Raw genomic sequence first — 21,494 nt, forward strand, 5'->3', positions numbered from 1 at the left:
ATGATATTTTGTTTAAAAAACTAGAATGATACAAAATTAATATGGCACACCTTAAATGGGTTACAAACTGACTAACTGGTGGATCTCAAAATGTAATTGTAAATGGGAAATCATTATTGATTAGATGTGTTTCCCGTGGGGTCCTGCAGAGATCAGTTTTTGACCCCGACACCAGTGGTTCTCAAACTTTTGTACTGGTGACCCCTTTCACATAGCAAGCCTCTGAGTGCGACTCCTCCCCTTATAAATTAAAAACAGTTTTTTATATATTTAACACCATTATAACTGCTGGTTGACAGCTCGTGACTCCCCATGTAATAACCTCGTGACCCCCTGAGGGCTCCCGACCCCCAGTTTGAGAACCCCTGCCCTACGCTATTAAACATTTTTATTAATGACCCGGAAAAAGACAAAATCATCCCTGATAAAGTTTGCAGATCACATAAAAATTGGGGAAGTGGTAAATAATGAAGAGGAAAGTTCACTTATACAGAGTGATCTGGATCACTTGGGAAGCTGGGCGCAAGCAAACAACATATGTTTCAATACAGCTAAAGGTATAAATCTAAGAACAAAGAATGTAGGCCATACTTATGGGATTGGGACTCTCTTCTGGGAACCAGTAAATTTCATAAAAGATTTCAGGGTCGTGGTGGATAATCATCTGAACAAGGGCCGCCAGTGTGATGCTGTGGCCAAAAGAGCTAATGCGATCTTTGGCTGTCTGAAGAGGGGAATCTTGAGTAAGAGTAGAGAGACTATTTTACCTCTCTGTACTTGGCACTGGTGTGACCACTGGTGTAATATGTTGAATTCTGGTGTCCACAATTGAAGAAGGATGTTCATAAATTGTGGAAGGTTCAGAAAAGAGGCAAGAGAATGAATGATTAAAAGGATTAGAAAACATGCCTTACAGTAACAGACTAAAGGAACTCAGTTTATTTAGCTTAAGAAAGAGAAAGCTAGGGAGACTTGGTCACAGTCTATAAGTATTTATATGTGGAACAAATATTTAATAATAGGCTCTTCAATCTAGCAGAGAAAGGAATAGTACAGTTCTCAATGGCTGGAAGTTGAAGCTAGACAACTTCAGTCTGGAAATAAGGCATATATTTTTAACAGTGAGAGTAATTAACCATTGGAACAATTTACCAAGGGTTGTGGTGGATTCTCCATCACCAACAATTTTTAAATCAAAATTGGATCTTTTTCTAAAAGAGATGCTCTAGAAATTATTTTGAGGACATTTCATGGCCTGTGTTATATGGGAGGCCAGACTAAATTTTCACAATCACCCCTTCTGGCTTTGGAATCTGTGAATCTATATAGACTCTGGGATCCTGATAAAACTTATGTCCATGCTTAATTTTATTCATGTTTCAGGTCTCTATGACTCCAATGGGACATAAATTTAAGCATTTAAATAAGTGTTTGGAGAATCAGGGTCTTAGACTGGATACTGGAGTTCATAACATTGATCCACTGTCTCTTATGCTTACTCAATTGCTTCTCCTCTTGCTCCCCGCTTTTTTTCTTGATAACTACTTGTTGGAAATATAAATAAGTCAGAACTTGCCTTTTTATCTTTCTAAGTGAATTGAAGCATATGTGTGTTTCATTATTACTGCAGAGAAGCATGGCATTGTGCAACATGTAATCTTGTATAAGCATTAAGAATAGATAAATGGGTTTTGCAGATTTATTAAAAAAAGGTTGTTTCTGAAATTCCAAAATGTGATTACAAATAGGGAAGAAACTTTACAAGTGCTAGGACCTTTTTTAAATTAGACTGACCTAACTTGGAATCTGAATCCGAATAGTGCAGAGACATGCTGTTTAGCTGTGTTATTTCATGCATTCATTTTACTTCCATCTCAATTATGATTTACATATATTCACTGGAAACCAATCATTAGATTAACTTGTTATTAGCAATTGACAACAGTTAAACTGTTTAACACAGTTGGCCAGACTGATCACTAATGTATTGTCTGATTTTAGGTATCCTGTATTTGTCATATCCAGCAATTTATTATAATTATGTTAATAGCAGTGTAGCTACATTCTGATAGAAAGTAGGCACTTAACTTTCTAGTAATCAGACTACAAATGACTGCATAAGTTTACAGTTTTCAGATGCATTCTTTTAATCATTCCAATAATAAAGCATTATAGTACATACAATTATATAACTTTTATGCTTTAATGACATTACAATAGTGTTCTTCATTGTTTTTAATTTCCAGGGAAAGACTACTATTATACTGAGGTGTCTTGACAGGTATGTGTTAAGTTTTGAAAAGTATTTTGCATGTCTGGGAGTAATATCAACAATATTTTTGTAGTAGTCTTACAGAGAATATTACGTGCCAGTAAAAGAAAGTTATTGTGTAAAAATATGGATGGCGAGTAGATTAAATTTTCTCGCTAGTGACCTGATGCATGATTTGTGAAGGGTTAATGCTATCTAAATATCTATAATGTGTTAGTAAAACATTTTGGCATTTGGAGCCGGATTTCTAGAGTGCTATCACTGGTAGTTTGAGTGCTCAGTCACAGTATGCGTGTGCACAGTTTTGAAAATTTGGTCCTCTGTGTCCCTTTGATATTGATTAAGGAACTGGCACACCTGCTGTGTGTCTTGAGTTATTCTCTTTATATTCCTGTATTCCCAATATAATTCTCTACTGTTTGGTTAATAAATTGAGTTGAGGTAATAGTAAAAGTTACTGTATGTTAAGTACATTCAGAAGATCTTGAAAGAATATATGCAGGTGACATATACTGTATCTTCATTGGATAGGGATGAAATTCCAAAACCAACATTAGCCTTGGAATATACTTTTGGAAGAAGAGCAAAAGGTCATAACAGAGTGAGTACATGGCAAAAGTACTATAATATATTTGTTGTATAACTCATTCATTAGTAAAACCTAACTAGTGACTTTCTCTTTTGATCTAAAAATCATCTGCGAGACAGAAAGTATTTCAGTTTGATTTTACTTCAGTTTTCGGAATGCTTGGCTAGCTTTCATTTTACATTTTGATCTACAGCATGTTTCTCCTTTACATTGAGAATGGGTGATATTTTGGTCTGTTATAACATATCTTCTCAAATGAAGAGATTGATATCTTTCAAGAGCAAGGCTGTGTATATGATGTAATCATGCATGTGTGTACGTGCTTATAATTGCCCATTTTTTCACTTGCCACATAGATTCTAGAGCAAAATTAGGTTCTCATTTACAAAAAATAAAACAAACACCCACAACAACAATTTTGTCCTCGTGCTTCCAAAGGTAATTTTCAAAATGTGAACTGAATTTAAAGCAATGTTGTGGTATCTGATTACAGTCAGCCTGCAGCCATAATCATAGGAGAAGTATGAACTGCTCTATCAGTCTTGGTGTGTGTTAAAACTGAAATCTAATGATTTACATTGTTATGTATTTCATGCTGATTGTTTTAGTAGAAACACTGAGCTAATGTGCTTGTCCTTTATTGCACGACAGATTGACAGATAGTGGGACAATGGGGTAGTTAGTTACTGTTGGGTTGTGGGCAATGTTCCCTCTAATTTTTTCCATCCATGTGCAGAATAAATTATGTGCACCAAGGCAATGTGCAGATGTGTGCCACCAATAGAAACAAAAAAACTAGATATAATATATAGTTTTAAAAAGTTACCATATGGATAATTACTCCAGCCAGGACAGGTTAGGCATTTTAGAACTCACTGCTCAAAAAATTAAATTTAAGTGTAAGAGAAATAATAATTATGAAATGCATAGGACCAGTCAAAAAACTAAAATAACACACTTTGAAAGAATAAAATTACAGAGAATATATGTGCATTGCAGGAAGTACCAAGAAATAATAACAACATTAATACAAGTATGTGTTGGGAGGTGAGTGTGAAAGACTGTGTGTGTGTGTGTGAGAGACACACAGCGACTGTGTGTGTGCTGGCTGCTGTGGAAGTCTTAAGAGACCCTGCACTGTCTCTTTAAGGCACTCACTCAACCCCAGAAGGCTCATTCAGACCACAGCAGCTCTCCTGCTCCTGAGCCCTATCTCCCATCCCCTGCTCTGCGTAGATGGGGTACATGTTGGCAGGAGGGACGGGGACACCCTCACATCAGCACACACACACCCCGGCTTTGCACAGCCAGCATGAGGGTCCCAGGAGTAGCTGGCCAGGGCTCCAAGGCAGAGGGCAGGAGCAATGTGGCTCAAAGCAGCAGGGGGAGGGGCTGCTAGATGTACGTGGCTCTGCTAACCAAGTGTGCAGCACTTGAATCACTCTGGGCAGCCGCCCGACCACGCAGCTTAGAGGGAACACAGGTTCTGGGGTTGGGGACTGAGGAATTCAGGACCCTTTTTGAAATGTTAAATCACCTTATGGAACTGATTCTCCATTGAAGTGTATTTTTAGTTATTTTCACTGCTACAGAGTGGGTTTAAATCACTCCTATAGTGTTTTAAAGCCATTTTATACTTGATACTGGTGTAAATGAATGTGCATGGTACAAGGGCAACAGAGAATCAAGTCTTATGTGCTTAAAAGTCCTGTGTGCTTCTAACCATTCAATTTCCTCCTCACACAGGTGTACACATCCCCTCCTATTCACCACCTAAGATGTTCAGCTTTCTTTGATCCTTCCGTGCCTCTCTAGTCTTTATGTGCTTAAAGTGGTAGGAAGAGGAGGGAGAAGAAAACTCGGTATGACAGGGAAGAAAGAAGGTTTTGGTTGGAGGACAGGATAAATAAATATCCTGCTGCATAAATAGGGACTTGTCTATATGGGAAGTTAGTGCAGAATAAGCTAGGGTGTGAATTTAAAGTGCAGTAGCTACGCCACACTAACTCCCTGGATAGACAAGCCCTAAGAGATTGTGGCCACGTAATTAATTTCTAATTTGACACATAATTCATGGGACAGGCCTCGTGCTATGCTGTGCTCCTGTACTGTGCACATTGCACATAAGGGACCTGTCTATTGCCATTGTTACAACAACTGGAAACTTCTGATGGTATTACATGGAAATACAAATTTCTAATGCAAAAAAACTCTTTTGCAGCCAAAAGACATTGCACATTTTTGGGAACTAGGTGGTGGAACCTCATTATTGGACTTGATTCGTATACCAATAACTAATGACAACATAAGGTAAGTGATAAAGAACCCTACAATGTCAGAGTTAATTTTGCTTAAATGAAAACTGAGATTAAATCTCAGCCATTTTGTTGTGGAGAAATTTTCCAAAATGTAAACTGTTTACTAGGTTTGAAAGTTTTTATCAGAGTGGTTTTTCCTAAAAATCAGTTATGCTTAGTGATGGAGGGACACCCCAACTGCCACTGATTAACAGCTGTGAGCTTCTTCCTTCCTTCCTGTAAATAGTCCTGCTTCTCAGCTGTCTCCAGCCATATGGGGAGGTAGCATGTGGAAGGGTAAATTCACCAGCCAATGCATCCCTTCGTTGTTGGGTACAGCATAGCAGGGTCTCCTCCTCTAGCACCTCCTGCCAAAGGTTGCTCCAGTCCTGCAGTGGTCGGCCTCTTCTTGTGACTTGGGCCTCCAGCCAAGTTACATATAGTCTCGCCCCTTCCAGGTAACACAAACAAACGAACAAAATTCCAAAAATGTCCCAACACAAAAGAGCTTCTGTCCCCTCTAGGACTATTCCTCAGCCTATCCTTGAGGCTCTGTCTTCAGTCTCACCCTGGGCTGAACAGTCCTTACATCTGGCTTGTATGCTCCTTCCTTGGGGCTGGTAGAGGATTCCTGTATTAAGCAACTAGGTGTGCTCCTTCAGACAAGCTGCCATTTCCCTGGGCTACTTCTTATCTCCAAAATCTTCATGCTGCTTTCCTGCAGTCTGTGATTAGCACAGCCTCTCCTCTGGTTCTCCTGACTGCCTCTCTGTGCCTGGCCCCCTTTCCAGGGCTTATCCCAGGGATTAATTCTATCCCTGTGGCCTTTTTGTATCTGCCTTCCCAGAGAGAGGGCAATCTTCTCTCTCGGGTTTCTCTGTCCTTAGTCTCTCATATAGCTTTCATTTCCTCTTATGAAGAAGACCCTGCTCCTTCCCAGCTGGATCTCATAACAGATCAAACCTGACACACATCCAGGTGTAGCAAGGGGGGCCAAATGAGCTCTCAGACTTCTGTTAACTGTTTGTTCACTTATGTGGGGTAGACACCCCATTACATAATTTCATGGCGAGGATGGCTAATGTGTAAGTAGGGACATAGGAGGTACGGAAGAAGAAGGGACCCAGCCTACTCTCAACTGGACTGTCGAGAAAGCAACTTAAGAGGTGTAGAAAACAGAATATGGCTGTCCAGTCCTGTCAACTTCCAGGAGCAGCCTGTTGAAGGATCTGTCTAACCTACAACACCACAGCTGCGCCGCTGTAGCGCTTCTGTATAGACACTACCTTTGCTGACAGGAGGGGATCTCCCATTGGCGTAGGTAATCCACCCACCCAAGAATCAGTAGCTAGGTTGACCTAGCGCTGTCTACACCAGGGGTTAGGTCAGCTTAACTACACTGGTCAGAGGTTGACCTAACTTTTTAGTGTAGACTAGGCCTAAGGGTACGTCTACACTACGGGATTATTCCGATTTTACAGAAACCGGTTTAGTAAAACAGATTGTATAAAATCGAGTGCACGCGGCCACACTAAGCATATTAATTCGGTGGTGTGCATCCACAGTCCGAGGCTAGCATCTATTTCTGGAGCGTTGCACTGTGGGTAGCTATTCCGTAGCTATCCTAGTTCCCGCAGTCTCCCCCGCCCCTTGGAATTCTGGGTTGAGATCCCAGTGCCTGATGGGGCAAAAATCATTGTCGCGGGTGGTTCTGGGTAAATGTCGTCAGTCACTCCTTCCTCTGGGAAAGCAACGGCAGACAATCATTTTGCACCCTTTTTCCCTGGATTGCCCTGGCAGACGCCATAGCATGGCAACCATGGAGCCTGTTTTGCCTTTTGTCACTGTCACCGTATGTGTACTAGATGCCGCTGACAGAGGCGATTCAGCAGCGCTACACAGCAGCATTCATTTGCTTCTGCATGATAGCAGAGATGGTTATCAGCCGTTCTGTACCATCTGCTTCCATTGTAAATTGACAATGAGATGATGGTTACCAGTCCTTCTGTACTGTACTCTCTGCTGCTGTCATGGGTGCCCCTGGCTGAGGTTGGCCGGGGGCGCAAAAGACAAAAATGGGAATGACTCCCCGAGTCAATCCCTCCTTTTTGGTATTTAAAAATAGAATCAGTCCTGCCTAGAGTATGGGGCAAGTGTACTAGGGTTCCAGTGTATCAGAGAACCAGAGAGCACAGCCACTCCGTGTCAGATCCCGCAGAAATGATGAGCTGCATGCCATTCACAGGGGGTGCCCCTGCAACAACCCCACCTGTTGCTTCCCTCCTCCCCCAGCCTTCCTGGGCTACTGTTGCAGTGTCCCCCCATTTGTGTGATGAAGTGATAAAGAATGCAGGAATAAGAAACAGTGACTTGTTAGTGAGATAAAATGAGGGGAAGGCAGCCTCCAGCTGCTATGATAGTCCAGACAGGACATTAAGCAGTGTGGGGGAGAGGAGCCCAGCATCCCGCTGCTATGATAGTTCAGGCAGAACAGAATCTTTTCTTTACACATGAAGGGCGGGGGCTGATGGAGCTCAGCCCCCTGTTGCTATGATGAAGACGGTTACCAGCCGTTCTGTACCATCTACTGGGAAGCAGTAGCACTCATGGGCTGATGATGAGGACAGATACCAGTCCTTCTGTACTGTACCATCTGCCACAAGGCTGATGATGACGATGGATATCAGTCATATTGTACCATCAGCCACCAAGGAGGGGGGCGAGGATGCTACAGTTCACTGCCGCAGCATCGCATCTACCAGCAGCATTCATTACACATAGGGTGACATTTAAAAGAGTCAAGAGACAATTTTTTTCCCTTTTCCTTCTGAGGGTGGTGTGAGGGGTGGTAAATTGGCGAGCTATGCCCTGAACCACCCCAGACAATGTGTTTGACCCTACAGGCATTGGGAGCTCAGCCAAGAATGCAAATGCTTTTCGGAGACTGCAGAAACTGTGGGATAGCTTGAGTCCTCAGTCCCCCCTCCCTCCCTCCATGAGTGTCCATTTGATTCTTTGGCTTTCTGTTACGCTTGTCACGCAGCAGTGTGCTGAGTCCCTGCTGTGGCCTCTGTCTGGAGATTTTTAAAAAATGTTTTGGAATTTTGTCTTCTGTAACGGAGCTCTGATAGAACAGATTTGTCTGCCCATACAGCGATCACATCCGTACGGTCCATGCTGGAGCTCTTTTTGGATTTGGGACTGCATCACCACCCGTGCTGATCGGAGCTCCACGCTGGGCAAACAGGAAATTATATTCAAAAGGTCGCGGGTCTTTTCCTGTCTACCTGGCCACTGCATCCAAGTTCAGATTGCTGTCCAAAGTGGTCACAGTGGTGCACTGTGGGATACCGCCCGGAGGCCAATACCGTCGATTTGCGGTCACACTAACCCTAATCCGATATGGTAATACCGATATTAGCGCTACTCCTCTCGTTGGGGAGGAGTACAGAAACTGGGTTAAAGAGCCCTTTATATCGATATAAAGGGCCTCTTAGTGTGGATGGGTGCGGCGTTAAATCGGTTTAACGCTCCTAAAATCGGTTTAAACGCGTAGTGTAGACCAGGCCTAAGAGAGCAGCATGTTGGAGTGGGAGAGAAAGGTGGACCACACTGAGGGAGGAGAGAGAAATCAATCATGGGGACAGAAAAACCTGACCTTAATGAAGGAGAAGATGGAGTGGTGTGGACCTCATGGAGCTAAGGGAGAGGAAGAGGAAAAAAGATATGAGGTCCCTCTGCAGCTTGAAAGAGGATGAGAGATGAAGTTTCTGAGAGAAGCAGGGGACAGATACCGCAATACAGGGGAGAACAAAGGGAAGAGAATGTGGTGGAAATGGATCAGAAAGAATGGAGTAAGGGCAGCAAGAAGAGGCAATGTAGTGTGGAAGAGAATAAATGACTAAATGAGGAGAAAACAGATACAGATTTTCATATAAAGAACACGAGGAGAGTAAGGAGAAAGGATAATAAAAGAGAAAATAATAGGAGAAAAAAGAAAGGGGAATAGAATGATTTGGAGATGGAAAGAGAAAAATGATTTTTCGGGTTAGTAAGTTTTATTTAGTGTTTTTTATGTTCTGATATTTTATTGCTTTATTCCATTGGCAGATGTCCCATATCTTCAGGTTTTGTAGAAAGCAATGGGATGGCTTGGTATTTGAGCACTTACTGTCTGTATATTATTGTACTGGCTACTCTGGATTCTGTCATTGCATAATGAGAAAAAATATTTAAAACATATTGCTGTGGCCTCTGGGAGCCTAGTTGCTCCTGGTGACCTTTGGCTACTTTGGAGAATTATCATTTGAATTTTTTTTTCAAACATTGCCCCCAATGCATGGACTCCAGCATGTCCACTGCTGAACTCCACTTCTTCTGGAATGGAGGAGGCTGGTAGCCCCCTGAAGATCCTCTCCGCTGTCTTTATGGTAAATTAATCTTTTAATTTGGATGACCCAGGGCCTAAAGAATCTTCTCTCTGCCCCTCCTAAGACTGGCCCTGTCAATAAGACAACATTACAGTGCAGTTGTCATGTTTGCAAAGACAATATTTTCATTTTGTTTCACCAGCACAAATACCTTTTCAGTGGTTTTCGTGTCCACCTGCTATAAAGAAGCTTGTTTGTTTTAAACTACTTTGAACTGTATCTAGTTTAGCCAAGACACCTTCCATTAGATTTTTTCATGGCATGACTTGGTGAAATTAGAGATTTATCTTGCTCTGTAGCTCTTCTGATTTCCCTCCAATCTAGAATCCACATAGTAAAACACGGTGTTCCTATAGAGCCTGGTTGAAACCAGCAGTCAGTCCTCTGGTATTAGTGGCATTCTGTTTCAGACATGTGTTTCAAGTGTTCTGTATTTGATTGGATTTTATTATTCTCTTCCTCTCAGGGCTGACCTTAAACCAATGCAACCTTTTAGTATGTATAAGGTCCCATTCTTCCAAGGATCATTAACCTCACATCTCCTGACCTGCCACCCAGAGCATCATCCTCAGTTTGTCATCTGAGGTCCCTTCTAACTGGCAAAACAAGCCATGGCACAGAATACATTTCCTTACTACCTTCTTCTACTTCCTGATTGCAAGGTTGCACTTTAGTTACTCTTCTGATTTTCTGGGTCATGTAAGTGATCACTAAAAGTCAGGAACTTTCATAAGCAGAAGTTTGCCATAACTTAAATAGGGATTTCAGGTAGGCAAGAGATTACTGGAGTGCATGAAGGGTTATGTTGAAATGCCTTGTCATACAACAGGAGGGAGCAAAATGAGTCCCTGACATTTGCAGGTACTACTTGTATTCGAACAAAATTTCCAGAAATAAAGTTCAACAATAAAACACCCACAAATCAGTTGTGAGGAATGGAAGAGTCAAAGGTTCAGAAATTCAGCTACAAAGACAATTTAAAAGGTTTCAGCAGAGTTCAGAGTATGCTTAAGGGCCATTGCTTGTTCTGCAAGCTTTAATACAAGCTTCCTCTCTGGTTGTTTTTTTCACATTTGTTTTCAGCAGTTGGACTGAGGAAAAATATTGTTTATGAAAAATGTAATTGTCTTATGTACCAATGATTAGATGGAATAAGAACTCTTCTGTTCCCTCCCCCCCGCCCCTTTTTTTAAATAGGACTTTTGCTATAATTCTTGTTTTGGACCTTTCCAAACCTAATGAACTGTGGCCAACCATGGACAGTCTCCTACAGGTCACCAGGAACCATGTGGATAAAATTATAACTAAACTGGGAAAAACAAATCCTAAAGTAGCTACTGAAATTAAACAGAGGACGTGGAACAATATGCCGAAGGATCACCCAGTAAGATTCTTATAGTATTTTCTCCAGATATCATAGGCCTTTATATAGTTAAGGATAATACTTGTGAAAATCATAAATAACTCTTTTAGATTTTTATGCATGACTGAAAATTCATTTTATGTAGATGAACCTGTTCACTGGAAAATTATAGCAATTTAATAAAAATTCAGTAAGAGCAAAAACAAGGAAAGACAGTTTCTTATATCTTCTTCATAGACATCTAATGTGATTGTTATGGCATGTTACACCAGTCACAAGAAACAGAGTTTTAGAGTAGCAGTTTGATATTGATTTTATAATCTTTTTTAAAATGAAGATGAAAACTAGAATGTACAGACGAAGTCATCTGGCAGGAGACTCGATGAAGGTACAAATTTAAGCAGAGTATAGTTATAACAGCCTTCAACACGACTATATACTTTTCATTTATTCAAGTGTCTATCACAAACTCAGTGCCTTTTGATAATCTGACAACTAATTAAATTATAAAGTTTCAGAAATGTTAACACCAGACCCTTAAATGCAATTGCTAATGTAATCTCTTGAAAAAGCTAAAATAGATTGTGGGAAATACAGCTGAAAACGTATATGGCACTGTGCATTCAAGTTGTACAAATGTTATGTGTATGCAATTCCTAAACAAATACTCTACAGTTCACAGACTCTGAATATAAATTCTGCTACAGTAACTTATGTAACACAATATGATAAAGAAAATGCTAATAAGGCTCCAAAAAGTGAAAAGCAAAGATGTATTAAGTAAGAAAGCAAATGCATACGATGCTTAGCAGATTGGTTTACAGTGTCTGGTCCCAATACTGTAGCCCTTACTCATGTGAGCAATCGCATTCACCTCAGTGGATGTAAAGGTTGCAGGATTAGATTCAATAATGTGACTTGTCTGTGAAGACCGAGGCAAAAAAAGCATTAAGTACTTCAGCTTTTTCCACATCATCCATCACTAGGTTGCCTCCCCCATTCAGAAAGGGTCCCACACTTTCCCTGACCACCTTCTTGTTGCTAACATACCTGTAGAAACCCTTCTTGTTACCCTTCGCATCTCTTGCTAGCTGCAACTCCAATTGTGCTTTGGTCTTCCTGATTACACCCCTGCATTCTCGAGCAATATATTTATACTCTTCCCTAGTCATCTGTCCAAGTTTCCGCTTCTTGTAAGCTTCCTTTTTGTGTTTAAGCTCACTGAAGAGTTGTGTTTTAAGCCCAGGTTGCCACCCACTTCTACTTCCCCTACCAGTTCCTCCCTGTTTGTGAGCAGCAGGTCAAGAGGAGCATGGCCTCTAGCTGGTTCCTCCAGCACTTGCACCAGGAAGTTGTCCTCCCTATTCAGCACTCTGCTTGGTATTGAGGGGGCCACATTAGGCAGCCGGTTATGGCTCCTTGATCCCATGCTGGCCCAGCCCTGGTGCTTCTCTAACTTGTACCCTCTAACGCACTCCTTTCCTTCCTTTCATTCATTTACATGCCCCTTGTGTTGGGGTGGGAATGCCTGTTGCAGGAGCCATTTCCACCAAGTTTATGCCAGAAAGGAATTCCCTTCCTCAAGAGGTTTTTTTTTTTTTTTTTGCTCCTGGACATTTGTGGAGAGATTGTTTTAGAAAATATAGCCCTGTGTAATTATACTGCATAAAGTTTTGTGTCTAAGATTTTGATATCTTTTAAAAATCATTCTCATCCTGTTTTCTGATGTTTAGCTGTTTTATTGTGGTCTTGTGATTTGTTTATGAGCTTTTAAATATATTATGTTGTTTAACAGGATCATGAATTAATTGACCCTTTTCCAATCCCTCTGGTGATAATTGGAAGCAAATATGATATTTTTCATGTAAGTGATATTTTATATATATTTTCCATTTGGTTTTATTTATTTAGATTTAAAAATAATTAACAAGACATCTAGCCAAATCTCTATGAACCCTAATACATGATTAATAATGCAATAAAATCCCAGTAAAGTGATCACTGGAACAGGAGCTCAGCCACTTACAGTAACTCCTTTTCATCCCTTCATCATTATGGGAAGCATACCCTCATCCTTCTCCAAAAACCTTTGCAAACACATATCTTTTCCAGCATGTCTGGAAGATCACCAGATTTGGTATGTTTCAGACAAAGGAGGGGAGCAAGTTCCAGAGTACTCTCAAAGAATTCCCTGCCCGACACAACCTCGTTTTTTATAATAAGGGGAATCCAGCTTTGGTGTCCATGCTGACTGCAGTTGTGGCAGTATGGCAGAGGGAGAGAGGTGATCCTCCAATAGGTTGGGCCGGTTTGGGGAGCTGGGGCAGCCTAGGCAACAAAATGAGTTATGCTCACTTCTTAATTCTGGAATTTTAGTTTTAAACACTTGCTTACACAGTCATTTATCATCTGATTTAGAAAGGACAAGTAAGTGAGTGGTCACATCTTCTAATGTCTCTCAGTAAATTAACTGATAAGCAATGTCAAAGAGCAGTGCAGTTGGTTCTCTGTGTTATAAAAAAAAAATTCAAGAAATGCACTGTTCATTTATATGAAGCAGTTGATCCTCATGGGCCTGGACAGACATATTGTGACAGCTTCCATACTGAGTCTTTTAGCTGGCACTATAATATATTGCTCTTTGGCCAACTATTTGAGTTACTGTATTTAATTCTTACTAGCAGTGTACTATGCATTATTTCATACCCAGGTTTTTGTTTTTATTTTTATTTTATTTTTTTTAAATAGAGTCATGATTTTCTTGACTCAGTAAATGATTCAGAACATAATAGACACAGGATGAAATCACGGTCCCTTTGAAGTCCAGGTGTTACCCACAGTTTTTCCAAGAAAGGTCATTCATATGATCTTGTACATATACTGAACAGGCACAGTTACTGATTAAAAGGTTAACAAATTTATTTAAGCAAAAGCTCATGCTTAAATAAATTTGTTAGTCTTTAAGGTGCCACAAGTACTCCTGGTTTTTTTTGCGGATACAGACTAACACGGCTGCTACTCTGAAACCTGATTAAAAGGTGTGTGTGTGTGTGTGTGTATTTGTATGCGCACACCTTAATTGGTATGACTGGTGGAGTTTAGAGGGTATACAGCCATAGGTCCAAAGACTGTCAAATATTGTGACATAAAAAGAAAATATTACTTTATATTATGGCAACGTTGTTACTTTTTAAATTTTAAAGCAGCAGAGAAAAGTGACTCATTGGAAATTGAATACACATCCCCAGTTAAGAGACTCCTTCAGGCAATAATTAAGCTTGAGCCTGGAGTAACACATTGCCTGTAATAGGAGCCCTCTGTAGAAAAGAAAAATTGTAACTAGTCTTTTAAGTCACAATAGATTGTTATTTAATTTTGTATTGAGATGTAATTATATCATACAACTTTTCACTTAAAAATAAAATGATAGCTAAACTCCTTTGTTGTAGCATAACGATGTAATGCAGTTTATATTTAAAAAAATTATATTCTCAGTGTAAACATGTTTTTTATATGTACTTCTTCAGGAGTTTGACTCTGAGATGAGGAAAATAATGTGCAAGACACTTAGATTTGTTTCGCATTATTATGGAGCATCACTAGTGGTTTGTATATTCTTTTTTGTTGGGGGAGGAGAGGGATGGGCAGTATTTGTGAGATGAAACAATAATTAAAATAGACATATAAAACATCTAGATAAACATGGTATGATTGGGACAAATCAGTAAGGCTCATGATGGCTTTCTCCATGAGTGAACCTGTTGAGTAGGGGTGTTGGGGTCTGCAGAGGAAGTGTGGGGTATATCCAGTGAGTAAACCAACTCTTGAGGGTCCACCAGTCAGAATCCCTGCAGGGGACACACAGGGGCTATGCCCTCCATCACAAAACATGGTGTAAGCCACCCACAACAACATTGGTGTCCTGCGTCTCGCTGCAGTATTCCAAAAGAGGATGTCTTTCCCCATAGATTTTCTGTGCAAGGTCCATTTACTGGATCTCCTTGTGAATTCGTATATGCTACCAGTTGGCTAATATAGCCCCACCAGCTAGAGTATTGGCTCATTCTAGTAGAGCACAGGCAACTTCAGCTGCTTTTTTGGTGCAAGTGCTGATCATAGACATTGTTAAGCAGCGACTTGGTCATTAGCCCACATTTTTGCTTCTCATTATGCCATTTCCCATCAGTCCAGGGATGAAGCCAGTTTCAGATGGGTTGTCCTACAGTTACTGTTCAGAGACACTCCAAGCCACTTCCATATTTGCTTATGAATCACCTACAGTGGAATGCACATGTTCAAACACTCGAAGAAAAAATGGTTATATAGCTTTCTGTAACTGTTGTTCCTCGATATGTGTTGTACATGTGCATTCCATGACCCCCTTCCTTTCCCTTTTTATCGGAATCTATCTGGTATGAAGGAACTTCAAGGGGTGGAAGTGGCTCCACCCTCATATACCAGCATGCAGTGGCATATGGTGACAGAAGGGCTCTCAAGTTGTCCAAATGGGTATTGCTGAGGGAAAAAGTTCTCCCAAATCTGTACATGAGGAACGTGTACACCTACAGTTGAATGCAAACATCTTGAAAAACAACAGTTACAGGGAAGTAGGTAACAGTTTCTTTTCTTCATTAGAATAGGATTTGGCCCTGGAAGATATAGGTTTGCTGTTGAAAAACAAGTCAGAAGCTGAGAGAGGATGCTGCTTGAAAAAGCTTTTTAGGAGCCCTCTTCCGATTCATTTGTACTATCAACCCTTATCCTGCCACTGACTGTAAAAATGCTTTTTATCATGTGATTTAAGTCCCAAGAACACATGTTTATAGTTGTTTGTTACATTACAGCTCTGAGTGTTCATGGTATTCTGGACAATTTTCACTGTAGTTGAAAGGCTTAATAATTCATTAATATTTTGCAAAAGGTCTGTCTCTCTTAGTTTAAACAGTATAAATAAAAAATGTGAACCCATACAATATTGCAGAATTCTATCTTCTGTTCTTTCTTGAATGTAGGTTTTCATTTTGTCTTTATATTTGTAGTCACTGACAAATACATTAATCCTTTAAACAGAGTGGGGCAGATTTGGATGCCAAATACCAGTGTAAATTGGGAGTAACCGTAATGAAGCCAATTAATTTGCACTACTGTAACTGAGGTCTGGTCCACACTAGGAATTTATATTGGTATACTTACGTCTCTAAGGTGTGTGAAAAATCCTCACCCAAGAGACATAGCTATATTGACGTAACCCCTGGCGTAGACAGTGCTAGGTTGATGGAAGTATTTTTCCATCGACCTAGCTACTGCCTCTCGGGGAGGTGGATTACCTAAATTGATAGGAGAATCCCTCTCATTGGTGTAGGTAGCATCTACACTGAAGTACTACAGTGGTGAAGCTGTGCTGCTGTAGCATTTTAAGTTTAGAAAAGCCTTGATGTTAGACTGTGGCCCAGTTTCTCTAGCTGTAATCCTCACTTGCACAAAACCTAATTTACATTACAAATTTCTGTGATGAAAGAGCATAACGTGCTTTATTCTTTGATTTCTTTTAGTTTACCAGCAAATCTGAGGCCCTCCTGCTAAAAGCCCGTGTTCTTATTAATCATTTGGCATTTGGCTTTGACAGAAGGTAACAACTACTGTCCCCTACTATTGTCAGTTTTGCACAGAGTTTATTGTTGGCTATTTGTAAGTGTCTTTTCAAAGCAAAGTTTTCAGCCCAAAAGTCATCAAAATATATTTTCTCCAAAGATGCCATCTGTAGAAGATTCTCACTCTTGAATTCTTACTCTTGGGTCTTGGCAGTTTAGCACAAGGCAGATGGAACTCCCTATGTTCTTAAGGATTTTTGGTCCCTAAAGAGAGTAGTAGTAGAGAGGACCACAAGCCACAACCAGCCACCATTGATCATGTTTTAGCTGTATTTGACAGGTATTTGATTACTAATATGAACTTGGTTTCTTTCTTTAATCTGTTTAGCAAATCCGTATCAGTGGATCAGAATAAACCATTGTTTATCCCAGCAGGATTGGATTCTCTAAATCAAATAGGTTGGTGAACTTCTTGTCCAACATTTTTATTGCTTGAATAGCTTATTAAAATGAGAGGAAACAAGTTTAAAACAGATAAAAAGAAATACTAATTTATACAAAATTGATTTAACCTGTGGAACTCAGTGTTACATTATATTATTGAGGCAAATAGTTTAGTAAATTTAAAAGAAGGATTAGAATTTTATATTCCTAAAAATAGCTTCTGTGGTTACACTAGTTAAGATAAAAATTGTAAGGGTTTTTGGGCTTCATAATTCTAGTTGTAAATTGATAACTGGTTTGCGTCAAGAAGAAAATACCCTATTGTAAAGTCTTACACAGTTAGTTTCATAATGGGGGACTTATACCTTCTTCAAGCTCATCTGCCACTCGTCACTGTTGAAGACAGAATACTATACTAGAAGGATCATTGGCTTGACATGATATGGTAATTTCAGTATTGTTGGGACAACTTGCTGATGTCCTTCTATATCATGCTGTGATCTTTAGGACCACCACCTGCCACTGACAGTGATATTGGAAAACTGCATGCACATACACCTGTGGATTTGTGGAAAAAAATATATGAAAAAACATTTCCACCTAAGGTATGTATTTTTATTTTTGCTGGACAGCTCCTTTCTTCATTCAGAACAGATGAGTAATGCCTCCCATCTGTGGAATTCAGAGGCAGTTCAGTACTGTTGCTGGAAACTGCAGGACTAAAGGTCTGCCCTTTAGCTTAGGCATCAGAATTTCTGCTGCTAGTGGCAGAGCCAGTTTGCATTTCGATTTCTCCTGACCACTTTATTTTATAACTTAATTTTTATTTGCTTTTGTTTAGTAGTGACTTAATTTCAACATCTAAGTCCTCATTTCCTCTTCTCAGCTGAAGAATCAGTGGAACACTGAGGCTTTAATCCTTTGGTTTATCTGAAATAGCACCCCTCAAGTGGGCTTCCATCTCCCCCATTCCCCAGAAGTAGAGAAGCCCTGCAAGCACTGACTCAAATTCAAGACATGCTATAGGTAGCTTTTCTGAAGTCTCTCTGGTTGAACTATGCCCTGCTGCCACAAGCCCTCTCTCTGCCACTGTGTGGGGCTTTGAGTTGGACCGGCATGCTAGGGCTTTACTCCTAGCCCAAAGCAGCTACTCCACTGTGGCAAGCATTGACCAGGAGCATGAGGATTCCCAAGGAGATGTGAACCCCTTGCAGCCTGCTATGGGGTAAGTTTGGCAAACTCCAGAGACTTCAGGTCCTAAAAAGAGAAAACAAGCATTCATTTCATAAGTGTTCCCTTTGTAAATCAAGTTTGGATTGTTTTCTAAAAGATCTGCTCTAGGAATTATTTGGGGGAAATTCTGTGGTTTGTGTTATACAGGGGGTCAGACTAGATCATCACAGTGGTACCTTCTGGCCTCAGAATCTATGAATAAGGAAGTAATTAGTATTGTTAATGAGAAAGTGTGTAAAAAATCAAGGTATAAACTTTTTTTCATTTGCCTTCCCACCCTGAGGGAATGTTTGCTGGGTCTTTTCTCCTATGTTAGGCTCTCTAATAGTGTTGTATATCAGGATCACTGTCCCTCTCTCACCCTGCAGCATGTCTGGGCATATAGAAACATCTCTTATTACTCCTGGGGAAATTCTGCACCACTGCGCATAGGCAGAATTCATGTCCCTCACATATTTCTTTGCTTCCCTGCAGAAAAATGACTTTCTGACAGGGATGCAAAGGGAAGCTGCAAAAACAGTTACACACCGCTCCCTAGCTGTGCAGGTACTTCGTTTCAGGCACCCACAGCAGCCAGTGGAGAGGTGAATCACTGCAGGGCTGGGGACATCCCAGCCAGTGGCTCCTACACTGAGCTGGATCAGCAGCTAGTCCTGATTGGTCTGGAGGAAGGACAGGACGTGACTTCCTCTTCACCTGCAAGAAGTGTCTGATCTACCCCCAGAAGCCTGCCCCAGCTGCAGGAAGCTCAGCATCCTCCCCAGCTTCCTGCCCCCATCACTCCGCAGAGGTCATTGTATGGGGAACTGCTCCCCCATCCGCCCAACCCCCGTGCATCTGGACCTCCCATACCCAGACACCCCTGCCAAGCCTTACCCCATATACCCAGAATCCCCCTAGCCCTCCATACCCAAACCCCACCCCACTGAACTTCAATCCCTGCATCTGGATCCCCCCTGCTTCCAGACCACTACCTCTGCACCCAGACAACTCCCCACTGAGCTTCCTGCACTCAGACCCCCATCCTAATGAGCCCTATCCCCCGCACCACCCTGAACCCCCACATCCAGACACCCACACTACTGACTCCCAGCTAGCTGCACCCAGACCCCCAGCCCACAAAGCCCCACTCCTCCAGCCCCCATACTCCACCCCTGCTGAGCCCCCCCTCCAACCAGACCCTCTGCTGAGCCCTAACCACCTTCACGTGGAAGCCCCTGCAGAGTCCCATTGCCCCTGCACCTGGGAACCCCCTGCCCATGAGCCTCTGTGCATCCAGGTCCCCCACTTTGCTGCCTGCACCCAGATTGTCCCACACAGAACCTTATCATCACACACCTGGATCCCCCCACACTGCCCCTCCACACTTGGATCCTGCCTGGTTGATCTGTCTGCTCCACACCTGGTGTGCCTGGCACAGAGGGGCAGGGCGCCAGGGTATTTCTGGGGCAGGCCCAGCCTTGTGCTGTGTCAGGATTGGGTGCAGCCTCACCATTGAATCCATGTCCTGGGTGTGGGGGTTGTGGAGGCTGCAGGGTGATCTCCCACCTTTGTACATCCAGTGGCCTGTGCTCCCCACTGCCCTGCTGGAGCCTCTGCGTTTATTAATTGACAAATAAAACTTGCAGAATTTTAAAATACTGTGTGCAGGATATTTAATTTTTTAGCGCAGAATACCCTCAGAAGTATCTTATGTCTGTGAGGTCCTGTCCCAGGAAGCAGCATAATGAGAATTGTGCCTGTCTGGTTTTCAGTCATGGACCCTTACTCTGCTAGGGAAAGAGGCTTAAGGATGGGAATGGGTTTCTCTTCACCTTTCCATAGCTGGCTCCTCATTAAAGCATATGATGCACTCTAGGAAGCCTGTGCCCAAAATAGAGGTATAATAGGACTCAATTCCCCATGCAGCTTCACCATCATGGAATTACTAGGGGGAGGCAGGGGGTAAGTGAGTAATCTCCCATGTTCACAATAACTCCTAATTTACTGATTTAAAGTCCAGAATGGTACTCGGTCTCTCATGAAGTACTCAAATGGCTGCTGGTCATCCTGAGGAAGCAGGCAGGCTTCCATTCAGGGACCCAGTGCAATCCAGTGGGCTGTTTCTACAGTCAGGTATTTGTCCCAGTATCTCTCCTCAGTTAAATCGTCTGAGATCAGGTTGAGTAGTGTGCTACATCCTTCCTATAAATAAGTAGGCAAAAACCTCTCCCAAGACAGGATGAGAATGACTCAAAAGGAACTCATTAATAACAGTAATAGTAATAAATATCTTCCTTTTCAAGCAGAATGAGTTACACATTTTTCTGTATTCACCTCCTACTGAGGACACTTCATAAAATCCAGATGGGTTAAAACAAAGTGTTTAACTTCTGGTTAAAACAAAGTGTTGAACTAAGACATAGTCCCCTTCGGAAGGGGACTTCCTTCCAAAAGATCCCATAGACCATAAGGAAAGTACAATGAAATTTCAAAGCCTTAACTAGCCATTAAGACCACAAGTATTCCCCTTATTTACGAAGGAAAACCTATCTCATGGCAAGCAAGTGGCTTGTCATCTAGGCACTTGCTTGAGTGAGAGAGGTCTTGAGTTCATATTCTGGTCAAGTCCTTGCAGTAGTATGCAAAATGTCTTTTATCTGGCAATTTTTCTTGGGTCCTGGTGTTATTTGTGTCAAGAACAGTGGCTCCTAGGGTGACCAGATGTCCTGATTTTTATAGGGACAGTCCCAATATTACCCCTCCACCCCCATCCCGATTTTTCACACTTGCTATCTGGTCACCCTAGTGGCTCCTAACTCAGTGGCTACAAAGCAAGCATGTTCATACCCATGAATAGCAATCAGTCATCCCAGCAGATATCCTTTGCATCCAAACTTACAGGTGTGAGGCTTTTGGGGGAAATATAAAAAAAAAATAGTAATTGAGAAAGCAGGGAGGCCCTAACTCTCACTATCAAAGCCAGCATAGCAATCTGTTAGTCACTACCCACACCAAAGGTATTCGAGTAGAGATTAGTCTCCTACTAAAAAATTAGATATATAGATATATATGGAGCAGAAACTTCCAATGAAGATCTAGGCACACTTTCTTCCCAAATCAACAAAATTCTCAGTAAGGGGAAGATAAAATGAGCATTTGTATATAAGAACTTACAATTCCCATACAGGGAAGCTTCCTTTTGATTTACCCTCTGTACCCAGAGTTCTAAGAAATGGCTTTTAGTAGTCACAACAAAGCTCAGATTGCAAGTATATTCATTCATGGACGACATC

The 21,494-nt window shown here is 41.4% G+C and overlaps 1 protein-coding gene across 2 annotated transcripts in view; it reads left to right on the forward strand.

Annotated features, from left to right (window-relative positions):
- Positions 1 to 21,494, forward strand: part of DYNC2LI1 (dynein cytoplasmic 2 light intermediate chain 1) — a 53,699-nt gene that overhangs the window by 5,331 nt on the left and 26,874 nt on the right. For both annotated transcript variants that reach the window (XM_039532212.1, XM_039532211.1), the window contains exons 3-11: positions 2,247 to 2,281; positions 2,804 to 2,873; positions 5,083 to 5,171; positions 10,786 to 10,972; positions 12,747 to 12,815; positions 14,479 to 14,556; positions 16,504 to 16,580; positions 16,931 to 17,001; positions 17,494 to 17,591. In XM_039532212.1, coding sequence (XP_039388146.1) covers positions 2,247 to 2,281; positions 2,804 to 2,873; positions 5,083 to 5,171; positions 10,786 to 10,972; positions 12,747 to 12,815; positions 14,479 to 14,556; positions 16,504 to 16,580; positions 16,931 to 17,001; positions 17,494 to 17,591 — 774 coding nt within the window. The remainder of the gene's footprint in view (positions 1 to 2,246; positions 2,282 to 2,803; positions 2,874 to 5,082; positions 5,172 to 10,785; positions 10,973 to 12,746; positions 12,816 to 14,478; positions 14,557 to 16,503; positions 16,581 to 16,930; positions 17,002 to 17,493; positions 17,592 to 21,494) is intronic.

The sequence above is a fragment of the Mauremys reevesii genome, linkage group 3 (assembly GCF_016161935.1).
Source record: "Mauremys reevesii isolate NIE-2019 linkage group 3, ASM1616193v1, whole genome shotgun sequence".
In the NCBI taxonomy this organism is placed as follows: domain Eukaryota; kingdom Metazoa; phylum Chordata; order Testudines; family Geoemydidae; genus Mauremys; species Mauremys reevesii.